At 41.7% G+C, this 12969-nt stretch overlaps 1 protein-coding gene across 3 annotated transcripts in view; it reads right to left on the bottom strand.

The window, feature by feature from the left end:
• The window catches only part of sash1a (SAM and SH3 domain containing 1a), a 261726-nt gene extending 249617 nt beyond the window's left edge, over positions 1-12109 (bottom strand). For 2 of the 3 annotated variants that reach the window (XM_047818288.1, XM_047818290.1), the window contains exon 1: positions 10886-12108. In XM_047818288.1, coding sequence (XP_047674244.1) covers positions 10886-11323 — 438 coding nt within the window. In that variant the 5' untranslated portion in view covers positions 11324-12108. Of the gene's footprint in view, positions 1-10885 lie in introns of all 3 variants that reach the window. The other variant, XM_047818289.1, reaches the window with a different exon arrangement.
• Positions 12110-12969: the final 860 nt, after the last annotated feature.

Below are 12969 nucleotides of genomic sequence, written 5' to 3'. Positions count from 1 at the left end.
TTTTGTTGAAATGAAGTGAGATTTTGCTCACTTTCTCCGTGACTCTCGCACCACTGCAATAAACGCTAAAATAAAAGAAATAAATAAACACAATAAATTCGTTATGCTGAAGGACAACATTAAATAGAACATAAATCAAAAGCTTTTATCCTGTTCCTGTGCAATATCCTGGTGCTGTAAAAATATTCAGTGGAATGCACGTTATGAAAAATGATCTCCTCACACACACACACACACACACACACACACACACACACACACACACACACACACACACACCCTTCTGTAACACAGAGTGAGGTTTAAAACGGTCAGGCTTTTACCACAAGGGATGTGGTAGCTTAAAAGTCTACAGCTCAGAAGGTTGTGAGTTTGAATCCCAGGTCCACCATGCTGCCATTCCTGAGTAAGCCCCTTAACCCACAACTGTATACAATGAATTAGAAACATAAGCTGCTACTAACATGTTCTCAAATGGATTCGGTGTAAATATGAGTGATAATATGTTTAATTAAGGGTTATAATGATGCTTAAACAGAAGACATGAGTCTGCAGGCTTTAGGTTAGAAAATGGGTTAGTGACCAAAAACACAATGTACATCTGAAACATTTGGAAACAGACAGCTCCAGCGTTCAGGTGCTAGGATTCTGTATGCTTTTTTTATAATGTTTTCTTTTTATAAAACGCAAAAGAACGAAAGCCAGAAAAGTGAGATGCTCAGCACGAAGCTAGACGCTCACATCCAAAGAAGTTCACCTGGAAAAATCACCCATGTAACCAGAGTGACCAGGTTTACCAGAGCTGTCAAGGGTGATGTCTTGCACTAGTCAAATCGTTCAGTTCAGGAATGTCCTCGTCGCTGTACTGTAGACGTCCCATCATCATCACCATCATCATCATCATCATCATCACTTCAGCTACAGTAGAAGTCACAACGTTCTTCAAGTTATGTTCCTTCTTCAGAGGCAAAGCATCCGTTTTTATGCATCCTTGAGCCTTGAAGAAATTATCCATCTGATCATTTAATAAGCATAAGGACATTAGTACTGCAGAAATAAAAATACATGAGACTGAAGGAGTAAAACTTTTAAAGGTGACTTTGTAAAAGAGAACAGCAGCCTGGACCTTTTCCCCCACACAGGACAGTGAACAAGACCTTGATTAGACACTACACCTTAATGGGTTGGCAGAAAAGGTGCACTGAGGACATGGAGTTGGTCTGTGGTGAGTAAACCATCACATTCATGAACAGGTTTAGATGGAGCAGCTTCTTGAATTCAAAATTCTTAAAATCTTGCCAGGACTCAAATGTCAAGTTCTAGCAGTGCTCATGGTTTTGGTAATTCTCTGCACTGTTGACTTCAATTTCCATGTTGAAAAATCCTTAAATAACAAAGCCAGTGATAGTTTAGCTACGTTTTCTTACGTCCGTTTCAAAGGGAAGAAAAATATTTGAATGCATCAACAGCCGCTGCTTTCACTAACGCTCTACATCAAGTCAAGTCAAGTCAAGTCAAGTCAAGTCACCTTTATTGTCACATCACCACGGCACATGTGCCTTGGTGAGTGAAATTCTTGGGAGCGAGCTCCAGAAATTGCAGAACCATTTACATACAAACCATTTACATACATCTAAAACAGTGAACAATATGATCAGTGACTTTAATTTCTAGATTAGATACTTTGGGGGAAGTTGTGGCCTAATGGTTAGAGAGTTTGACTCCTAACCCTAAGGTTGTGGGTTCGAGTCTCGGGCCGGCAACGACTGAGGTGCCCTTGAGCAAGGCACCGAACCCCCCCAACTGCTCCCTGGGCCCCGCAGCATAAATGGCTGCCCACTGCTCCGCGTGTGTGTTCACAGTGTGTGTGTGTTCACTGCTGTGTGTGTGTGTGTGTGTGTGTGTGTGTGTGTGTGTGTGTGTGTGTGTGTGTGTGTGTGTGTGTGTGTGTGTGTGTGTGTGTGTGTGTGTGTGTGTGTGCATTTTGGATGGGTCAAATGCAGAGAACAAATTCTGAGTATCGGTCACCGTACTTAGCGTCACGTCACCTTAGTTTAGATGCTACTGTTAACAAACTTGCCCCAAACATCTGGAACCTTCTCCAGGCTCAGAGAACATTAGCTCACATTAGCCTTTAACCAGGTTGTATTATCTGTATTATTTAGTAAATTAACCTAACATCGTTTTTTCTAAGTCATCCAGAGCTTTGAGTGCTACTCAATTATCCGTCCTGGCGGGAAATACAAGGGAAGAGGAACTGCAGCTGTGTGAACGCTAACGAGACAGACTAACGGCGCTGATTAGCGTGTTGGTCCTGCCCGATTAATGACAGGCTAAACTTGGATGTGGATCTGGGAAGAGATTTCTCTAATGTAAAAATCAGCTGAAGACTCGTTGCACATGCACATGTCTCTCGCAGAGATGAACAAATTTCTTTGGAAATCTTTGGCCTTGCTGCACTGACAGAGGGAGGACGGCTTGTAAGACACTTTAATGTTTTTATTGGTGTGACTGACTTCTTGTCATTCTGATTCTTACCAAAGACTGTTACCTCCTCATATGCTTGGTTTTATGCCATGTGTTTTATAACTAATGTTGGGGGGTGGGTTTTGTCGACCCATGTCCATTAATTTTTTTAAATGTCGCTACGCTACGTTTTCTCTACCAGTTATTATTGGAAAATCACCGTTTAATACGCAATGCTCCACCTTTCACTCATGCTATTGGTACAAGATTTACACCTCACAAGCCTACATGTTGTGTTGCTGTCTTCGCTGTGTTTTTGTGTAGCAAAATATAAACCATTTAGTTTCCTTCTGTCTGTCATTGATATTGTCCTAGCTCCTTGTGTTTGATTGTTCTGGTTGTATTTAGTTTCTTTGAAAATATTACACACCAATAGTACACAACCGAATGTTTTGGTTGGTTTGAGGGAAGTCGGTGCTATTTACGTTAATTCTGTTTTTGTCTCGTTTTAGCTTAGCTAGGGAGCGAGGGAAGGATGTGTATTTGTATTTTTCCTTTGTGAAAGGTTAGTTGAGTTCATTTGTGTATAGTTAAAGGGAGTAAAGCCGAGCCAGTGGTACAGAATCATGGGACTTTTTATTTTTTATTTTTACCTTGATGGTGCAGCCTGACCCAGACCAGATCGTAACAAGACACACAATGTCATTGGCTGCAAAATCAAAAACCTGGCTTTGAAGGACAAAGATCGAACCTCCACTTTATTTTGAGGGAAGATTCTGAACGCTCAAAAGCTCAGCTTAAAGATCAGTCTCACCCAGAACGTAGTTCGAACTCATTAAACTTGGACTACTCCTTCGTTTAATCGCGTCTCGTCTGTTATGTAATTATGAACCCTGATCCTTAACCCCTCTATTAAAACTGATCACTCACTTTTAATTAAAAAGAAACTGCACTTAACTGTCACACTAAGTGGATGCTCGGAGGTTAAAGATTTGGGCTACTGATCGGAAATTCAAATCCCAGCATCACCATCTGTCACTGCTGGATCCTTGAGCAAAAACCCTTCACCTTCAGCTGCTCAGTTGAGTCCCATCTCAACTATGAGCTGCTTTTGTAATGCCAGCCTGATTAGCAAATTGTTTCTGTTATGAAGTAGCACCTAACAGAGGTCACGTGGCGGTTTTCTAAGATGTTATCGATCTATGGATGACTCCCAGATGACTAAATGCTACATTTTATTTATAAAGAAAACTGCTTCCCTCCTGCAGGAATAAAGAAAGTATGGAAGTACAATAAACAGCGACAACAACAAAGCAGCTGAAGATGTAGATGATACTTTTAGCCCTAAAATTGGCCCTAGCTTCCTATAGTTATTTATATATGATTTGTTTTGAATCCCGTCATCACATGCCTTTATACAGGAGACACGAGTGGCCTGTAAATATAAAAAACATCAGTGTTCAAGTTTATTTTGTCCAATACATCTCGGTTATTGGCTCCTTGCAGTCCGTGGTGTGATTCAGTAATAAACCACAGCAGAACTAAACAAACCAAATCAAACCCTGAATGATTGCTTAAGTCATGGCCAGTTTTCACTTTTGATTCTCCACGAGCTACAAAATCCATTTCAGAAGTGCGTGTGCCAACAACGCTAGCGTGAAAATCCTTGTTAGAGTTGGCAGAGAGAGGGAAAAAACCCACTAAATATTATGACAAAACCCCTATGTGGAGTGAAAAGAGAGCTCTGTGTTACAGCAGGACACGCAGTCGCCGCTTGGTTAATCCTATCAAGAGAAAATAAAAACATCAGGCAGACTCGAAAATGGGTTTTAAACGCAACATGAGGACAGAACTTCAAATCTCATGACTGAAACACTGCATAAAGATTTGCTGGATTTTTCTAATAGGCAAAGATAAAGGACTGTCCTGCTGGAGGATCCAGTTAGATAATTATTTATTTCATTCATTCATTCATTCATTTTCTACGGCTTATCCGAACTACCTCGGGTCACGGGGAGCCTGTGCCATCTCAGGTGTCATCGGGCATCAAGGCAGGATACACACTGGACGGAGTTCCAACCCATCACAGGGAACATACACACTCTCATTCACTCACACACTCACACACACTACGGATAATTTTACAGAGATGCCAATCAACCTACCATGCATGTCTTTGGACCGGGGGAGGAAACCGGAGTACCCGGAGGAAACCCCCGAGGCACGGGGAGAACATGTACTCCACACACACAAGGCGGAGGTGGGAATCAAACCCCCAACCCTGGAGGTGTGAGTCAAACGTGCTAACCACAAAGCCACCGTGCCCTATTTATTCATTCATTCATTCATTCATTCATTCATTCATTCATTCATTCATTTATTTATTTATTATATTACATTACACCAATGGGAATGTACAGTAAGATAGACATCATTGGCTTGGGTTTACTATTGACTATAATTTCAGTATATTTCTCTGAGCCAAAACAGCTTCCCTAATAAAATATTCCATTATATATACTAAATTAATATTAAATAAATAAATTTAAAAAAAAAAACATTAAAAGCACCGTCCAGCCCCAACCGTTCTCTTTTGTCAGACACCCTTCATTAAGTTCCCTAATTAGAATTACAGATTTTGTTATGCTGGTTCATGAATACTGATATGAGGTTTTCCTCAACAAGGTCACGACTGATGGCCACAGAACTGACGACCAGAGCGCCGAGAGAGAATTATACTTGGATATCACTTACCTAAATTAATATTCATTACTGGTTTATGTGGTCTGATCTGATCTGAGATTTGCATGGCGTCACAGAACGATTACAGATTTTCTCGGTTCTTGCTACGACTGTGAGATGACCAACATATCAAGGACATGCACCATTTCAGCTACAGGCAGTATGCCAACCGGAGAGACGCTGTACTAAGTATGACAGTGAAGGGTAATGGGTCAGTACCCTCTGTACCTGCGAGGTATTTTCAGGACAGGAAACGTGACACTGTGTACATGAGCACAAGTGTAAATGAGGTCTGTAATGGGATGAGGTCATGAGGGTCAGGTGGGTTGAACAGCAGTGAATAGCTAAAGTAACAGAGGAGATTATGGAGATGTTTAGAGTAGAGTGTTCTCACAAAGCCAGAGGCACGCACTGACCTAAATCCTAGAAAAAGTACACACACACACACACACACACACACACACACACACACAGAAACACACAAAAAACAAGAAAGAGCCCTAAGTACTGTTGGCATGTTGTTGTGTGTGTGTGTGTGTGTGTGTGTGTGTGTCTGTACATAATAATGAATAAACTGATAAATTTTTACTCGTGATCTTTGCATGGCTCATTTTAACCCGAGTCGACATCCTGGTCGTAAAAAGTGAATGCTGGCGTTGCCATGACAACTGCTCCCCTCTATTTCAGCTGACCTCTCTCTTTCAACAAACTCAGTGTAAACACCATCATCGTTGTCATTTTCACCCCACACACACACACACACACACACACACACACACACACACACACACACACACACACACACACACACGGACATAAGCAAGGCAACCATCATTAAAATCGATCCTGAATTATTCTGCCAAGCCATTCAAGTAGAGCACAATGAGTCATCAATAATTGCAATATACATTGTATAGAGGTCACCATGGAAACCTGCTCAGAATCCTGCTCTCCCGTAGTTACAAAATAAGTCCGTAAAACATCCGTTTTTAATCGCCACGCTGGCTGAACCTTATCGCCGATTGTCCACACCGCTCTGCAAAGTGATTATCTCACAGGGAGGATATCATCAAATAATAAAAGACCCCTTAGATTCGTAAAACTGCACACCACACAACTGACCGGTGATTTGGCTTCAATTAGTGAATGAGTTTCAGCTGAAACCAAAGTGAAAGTGAATCGATATAAGGGAAAGTTTTAGCACACTGGAATTATCTGACATCACAAGATTTGTTGAAGAAAGAGTTAAAAAGTTAGTTTTTTTACCGAAACTTTCTCTGACCTTAGCTCTGCTTTTTTTTGCCGCCATGCATTTATCCACCATTTATTTTTCTTCTCGTGATAAACACACATCATTCTTTCTTAACCAATCACGTTGCAACAGTGAAAAACATAAATTCATGCAAATATCCATCAAGAGCTACGGTTTATGTGGTCAGCAAACATGAGGGATCTCTCGGACATGGTTCTCGGTGCCAGATGTTCAGGTTGGAGTATTTCAGTAATTGCTGATCTTGTAAACATAACAATCACTGGAGTTTAGCTAAAATGTTGAGAGGGGTCAGAATGGCCGGCGTGTTTTAAGCCGCCAGGAAGGATACGGCAATTCAACCGGTCTTTACATTGGTGTTGAACAAAAAATAAAAACATATTAGGACAATCAAGATATCAAACCCTGAGGCAAATTGGCTTCAACCACTTCTGCAAGACCACATCGGCTGAAGCTCCTGTTAACCAAGAGCAGGAATCTAAAGAGGTCTTGAGCTCAGGCTCACAAAAACTAGAGACTTGTTTACTGGAAAGTAAAGAAAAAACAAAAAAACAAACAAACAAACAAAGAAAAAAAAACGCAAACTAGATATCACACAGAAAGTCATGCAAAAAAACATAATAGCCCTTTAAATTTGGAGTATCCTTGTAAATTCGTAAAGCAGCAAAACCACAAGATAATGGTAGAGGAAAGGATGGATGTGATGGTGCAGACACCAAACCGAAATGGATTAGAAAGAGATCTGGGGGAAAAAACCGCTAACAGCTTGGGGATTTCTAGGAGGAAAGGCGTGAAAATGACAATAAAAGTGGGACATTTCAACTCCCACTTTCTGTCTCATTCAATCTCCTTCTTTCTTTTTTCCTTGAGCCAGTGCAGTGCGGTTTGGATGCTGCCGCTGTCGTAACTGTTGCAGGATAATGCGATGCAGGTCAAAGTTTCTTCCGTTATTTCTAATTTTTCATGACTTTTCCTCTTCATTAAAGTGTATGTGAAGAGTTTTAATGAGTCATAGTACGATTAAAGAGGCCATGAAGAAATCCCAGAGTGCTTTTAAATATGGAAAGGCTTTTACAGGCATTGATACAAGAAAGGTGCTAGAAAGCCTTTCTCCTGGTCTTAATAATCATTCCGCTCTTAATTTTTCCACTTGAAAGTAGATAAAGAAGCTTTTTTTTCCCACATATACATTACAGCACTGTGAAATTATTTAATTCACATAGTCAAGGTTAGAAAGTCTGAGTGCAGGGTCAGTTGTGGTACAATGCTCCTGGAGTAAACAGGATTAAGGGCCTCGCTCAAGGGCCTAACAATAACAGCTTGGCAGGGCTGGAGCTTGGATTCTCACCTTCTGATCAACAACCCAACACCTTCACCGTTTAACCCACTGGGTCTTTTGTGTAATATACCTTTAGCGGTATCTTGTTTAAAACTCACTCCACCGTCACAGCCCTGCTACATCATAGTGTACTGATGGTGATAAGCATAAAACACAAAACACAGCCACGAACATCGGGTGCAGTTTTTAGGTAAAAGGTTTTGTATCAACACGAAGCAGATCACTTTGGACAAAATTATAATAATGATGGATTGAGAGTGAACGTAATACAGTGATCCCTCGTTTATCACGGTTAATGGGGACCGGAACCCCTCGCGATAGGTGAAAATCCGCGAAGTAGGATTGGCCCTAAGTTTGACCTTTTCACTGATGGTCATCATCTTCCTCTTCTTCTTGGGCTCACTAGAGGAATCTTTCGCAGGGGCACGGTGCTTAGGAGGCATTGTAAGGGCTTAAGGAGAAGTTAATTCCGAACACAATACGCGAGACACAGTTGACAGCGTGAACGAGAGTGGCGAGATAAAACAAGGGAAGAAGCTGGGAGACGATGCGATGATGCGCAGCCAATCAGCTCAGATCTCGAGCCGGGAACCAATCATGTGCCTTGTCTGAGTGCCCGTGGGCATGTACAAAGCCTCTGAGAGAGTTTCTCTCTTTGTCGGGCATCCTGGGAAACCGTCTTTATTTTTATTTTTCGATGAATATTTTTGAAAAATCAGCGAGGCACTGAGGCCGCGAAACTCGAACCGCAAAACTCGAACCGCGAAGTGGCGAGGGATTACTGTATAGCAATGAGAGTTTTTGTTGATTATCATCTGCGGTTTAGGTCGCTATATATTGTACGTACGTAATTCTGTTGCGTCTGTGACAGTTTTGCATTAGTATTTAATTTACCCATGTCACTGAAGGCGAGCATGTTCAGCTTGGCTACGAGGGGACATGTTTGTCAGGTTGTTGGAACCAACATGTACCAGTGACATTTCTGTATATTCACTGATGTATTTTCTTCATGTAGGTAAGACTATAAACATACTCTCTCTCTCTCTCTCTCTCTCTCACACACACACACACACACACACACTGTAAACCAACGTAACAGTATAGTTTATCCTGCTTTGCTGTTCACTATATTTCTTAACATTAAAATGCATTCTGAAATTTTAGCTTGACTGTCTAATGCTATCCGTGCCAAATAAGCGTATGTGTGTGTGTGTGTGTGTGTGTGTGTGTGTGTGTGTGTGTGTGTGTGTGTGTGTGTGTGTGTGTGTGTGTGTGTGTGTGTAAAACAGTGGTGAGTTGTGTTTAAGGTTACGCACTGATTACAGACTAGGCTACTCTCACTACACTGTTTAATCGTGATAATCCACACGGTGCCTCCCAACCGTCCGACAAACCACAACAATCAGAAATAATGAGCATGCACAAAGAGTGTGGATCAACTTATGCCTCTTAGAATCACTGCCAAACAGGTCAGTTCTCCACCCTCACCCTTTTTGATTCGGGCGGCGGTCTGTGATGTAATGTCTCAAGTCTTGAACTTAGGGAGTGTAGTGGAAGCACATTCCTGCTAAATAATAGTTATTTAATGGTTCAACAGTAACACAGATGCATGCATTCATACATATGTGCACATGCAGTATGCACACACACTATGTAATATATAAATAATGTATCGGATATGCTCTATGCACAACCCAGGTGCCAGATGAGCGATACTGGTCAGGCAAGAAGAACAGACTGAAACGCTGTGCTGGAATGGTGTATATTAGATTCGTCTGAGACAGTTGAAAAAAAATATGGTGCTAAGTTATTAAATCATGGTGCATTCATGATAGCAAATGAGTAATAGACCAAACTGGCTATGCTTGCCAATTCATGACACCATGAAAAGACAGCGATGAACTCATCTGAATCTGGCTGCCAAACTACACGTGTCTGGTGATCGGAAGAAGAAGAATTCACAGCTGGGCCACCTGTGAGCTGAAATGATAATGCCACATACTGTAACCGTCCTGACCATTTTCAAACACTGAAATAATTTCTAAATAATTTCTGCTTACAGCACACAGCCTATAACAGTGCCATAACGGACACGTACAGTAGACGGCGGGGTGGATATACACCTGCAAAGCGAGAAATCGCAAGCAGCACTTCAAGGTGCTCAAGTTCTCTTAACTCTTACCTTAACAACCATACTGTACCTTATCTCAGATTGTTGAGAGTGTTAGGACAGAAGATTTGCGTAAATATGTTTCCGTTTTTATTTTCTTAGTAAAAGACAAAGACATCAATATCCTATTGGATGGCAGAGTACACCGAGGATCATATTTTAACACAACTGCTGCCAATAATAGGGGTCAGTGTTCTGTACAGGACACAAGTTCTTTTAAACCAACATTGGAGTTCTTTATGTCTTCATCGGGCTTGCTTTGTGCACAGGGGTATTTTCAAGCTATAAAAATCTTTATACAATTTAATTCTTTTAAACTTTGGGGGTTAGAACACCATGAGTGCGATGGTTAGGTGTCTACTATCTCATTGTTATCACCAAGAGAGACTTATTTTTTGAGCCACACAGAAACCATGCTATAGAGAAGCCTTTTAGGAATAGGCTCCACAAATGACATAACCATTATTACATCAAAGATTAAAACTGCATTAAGTCATTTTTCCAAGATTAATTCTCTCACAGTTAGGTGGGTTTGATGAAGTTTTTTTTTATTCCTTGACCCACTCTCCCATTCATATCCATGCCAACAAAAGGATCTTAGCACACCTATAGAACAAAGTATCTACAGAATTGTCTTCCAATTTATTTATACAAGAATGCAAAAAAAAAAAATAAACAAAAAAATCACTTATTGCACTTTTAAAGCATGCAAATTCATGCAATGGTCTGTGGCACTTATCTACAGAATTTCCTTCTTCTTCTTTTTTTTTTTTTTTTTTTTTTTTTTTGCAAACCCTTTCAGCTGGACACACCATCAAAATGAGTTACAATAAGATTTAATTATGAATAAGACTGATAAACACGTCCTAACTGTACTCTTCAGGGGGAAAATACCTACCTTGTTAGAATATGGAGGCCTAGACAGATTAATCCCGTCCCTAATGAGTTTATCCCTGATCATGATCTTCAGCTTCAGTTTTGGGTAGACTACAAGCTCCCGGTTATGGAAGGTCAGGTTCCGGTGTGACCCCGTGCACGTCATTCCAATTTGATCTGTCCAAGACCTGGATCCCCTGAGGCTCGGGATCAGCGGCTCTAAGGTGAAATAAAGCCCCGAGGCAGCCTGCTTGTCCTCGTCTTTGAGTCTTGTCACGGCGTCGTGAATACGTTGTCGGTGGTGTGGTATAAACACGCCGATTGCGTCCAGATCGGGGTCTCCGATCTGTTTACAAACTTCCAGGTCGTCGTAGCCGTTATCCACGAACGCTTCGACATACTGACAAAGCTGGAGCGTTTTCAGCCACTCGTACACGATGCTTGGACCGGTGCTCATCATTTTGTCACAGAAATATAAGGTGGTGTATTTAGGAGGCTACCTGGGGACAGGGGATGTACACGTGCGTGCGCGTAAAGGTGCGTAAAAATGCGTAAAGGTGCGTAAAGGTGTCAGGATCACATCTCAGCCAGTGTACATGCCACCAAAACAGCTGTCCAGTGGCCGGTGCGTGGAAGCAAGATATCCATAAGTGATGACTGAGACACAAACTATAAAGTCACGTTAACGTTTTTCTCTTCTGTACGCTCCTTCACCTCAGATCCGATTTAAATGTCTTCACAGCACATTGAACAATCTGAGCACGCCTCATGCCTCCAATCTGGCTCTGTGAATATTCCCAAGTCACCTGCTTCACCTGTGTTGTTGTTGTTGTCTTTATTGACAGCGTGACGCCGAACAGCAGCTGATGTGTCGATTTCTCAGCTCCTAACACATCAAAAACAAGCCGCATTCCCGTTTCATTACACTTCCTTCTCGTGCGCTGGTACGCACGGAGTTTCGGTTTGCCAACTTTTTTTTTTTTCTTTTTGCTTGTAATCCGCCTCCTTTTGAAGAAAAAAAAATGTGCGCGTGAAGGTTCCAAGCCTTCGTTGTTTGATGAGCGGTGCAACGCGAGCTCCCGTGACACCGGCGTGTTTCCGTGACAGCTGCGCACTCAGACACAACGTTGCACATGCAGAGCTAATCTCGGCTTGTTTAAAATAGTGTGCGGTCAGAATTAGACAACTTTGCCTTCTGTTTCACGTCCAGCACGCGCTCTCACGGTAAGGCGTTATTTCCTATAAGACTGTCAGTTTAATCTCGGGTGCATTCCAAGAGCGCGCGTTTATGGTTCTGTCTTGGTATCAGTGCGCCCCCTGTCGGTGTTTATACATCAGCATCATGTCAGGTCACGGGTGTGCATATAATCCATATTTGCTAAAAAAAAAAAAATCCCTGTTGCTGATACATGCACATGAGTGTATCTGGTTTATTAATCTTTATTCTCTATAATCAATCTCTATAAAAGAGCTTTGTATACATTTTTTTATTGATCTTTTGAACTTATTTTAATACTCTTCTGCTGGAATTTCCCTTGTCTGTTGGAATTTTGAACCTGTGATGAATAAAGCTTTATTGTATTTCTCTGATCTCGTCTTATCTTTATATTTGATAATTGTATCTGATGATGGATTTTAATTGGTATTGATATATACATGGGGAGCACGGTGGCTTAGTGGCTAGCACGTCTGCCTCATACCTCCAGGGTTGGGGGTTCGATTCCCGCCTCCGCCTTGTGTGTGTGGAGTTTGCATGTTCTCCCCGTGCCTCGGGGGTTTCCTCCGGGTACTCCGGTTTCCTCCCCAGTCCAAAGACATGCATGGTAGGTTGATTGGCATCTCTGGGAAATTGTCCGTAGTGATGTGATGTGACTGCGTCCAGTGTGTATCCTGCCTTGATGCTCGATGACGCCTGAGATATGCACAGGCTCCCCGTGACCCGAGAAGTTCGGATAAGCGGTAGAAAATGAATGAATGTTATATACATGATGATGAAGAGCTGCAGCCTCCCTACCGTAGTCCACGAGGAAAGTAAGTGTAGGTCAGTGAGTATTTGTATATACTTCTGATATTTTGATTATCATGGACATTACTCTGGTGGACCTT

This window comes from Tachysurus fulvidraco, chromosome 9, assembly GCF_022655615.1.
Source record: "Tachysurus fulvidraco isolate hzauxx_2018 chromosome 9, HZAU_PFXX_2.0, whole genome shotgun sequence".
Lineage (NCBI taxonomy): Eukaryota > Metazoa > Chordata > Actinopteri > Siluriformes > Bagridae > Tachysurus > Tachysurus fulvidraco.
This window is presented reverse-complemented; position numbering and strand designations above follow the sequence as displayed.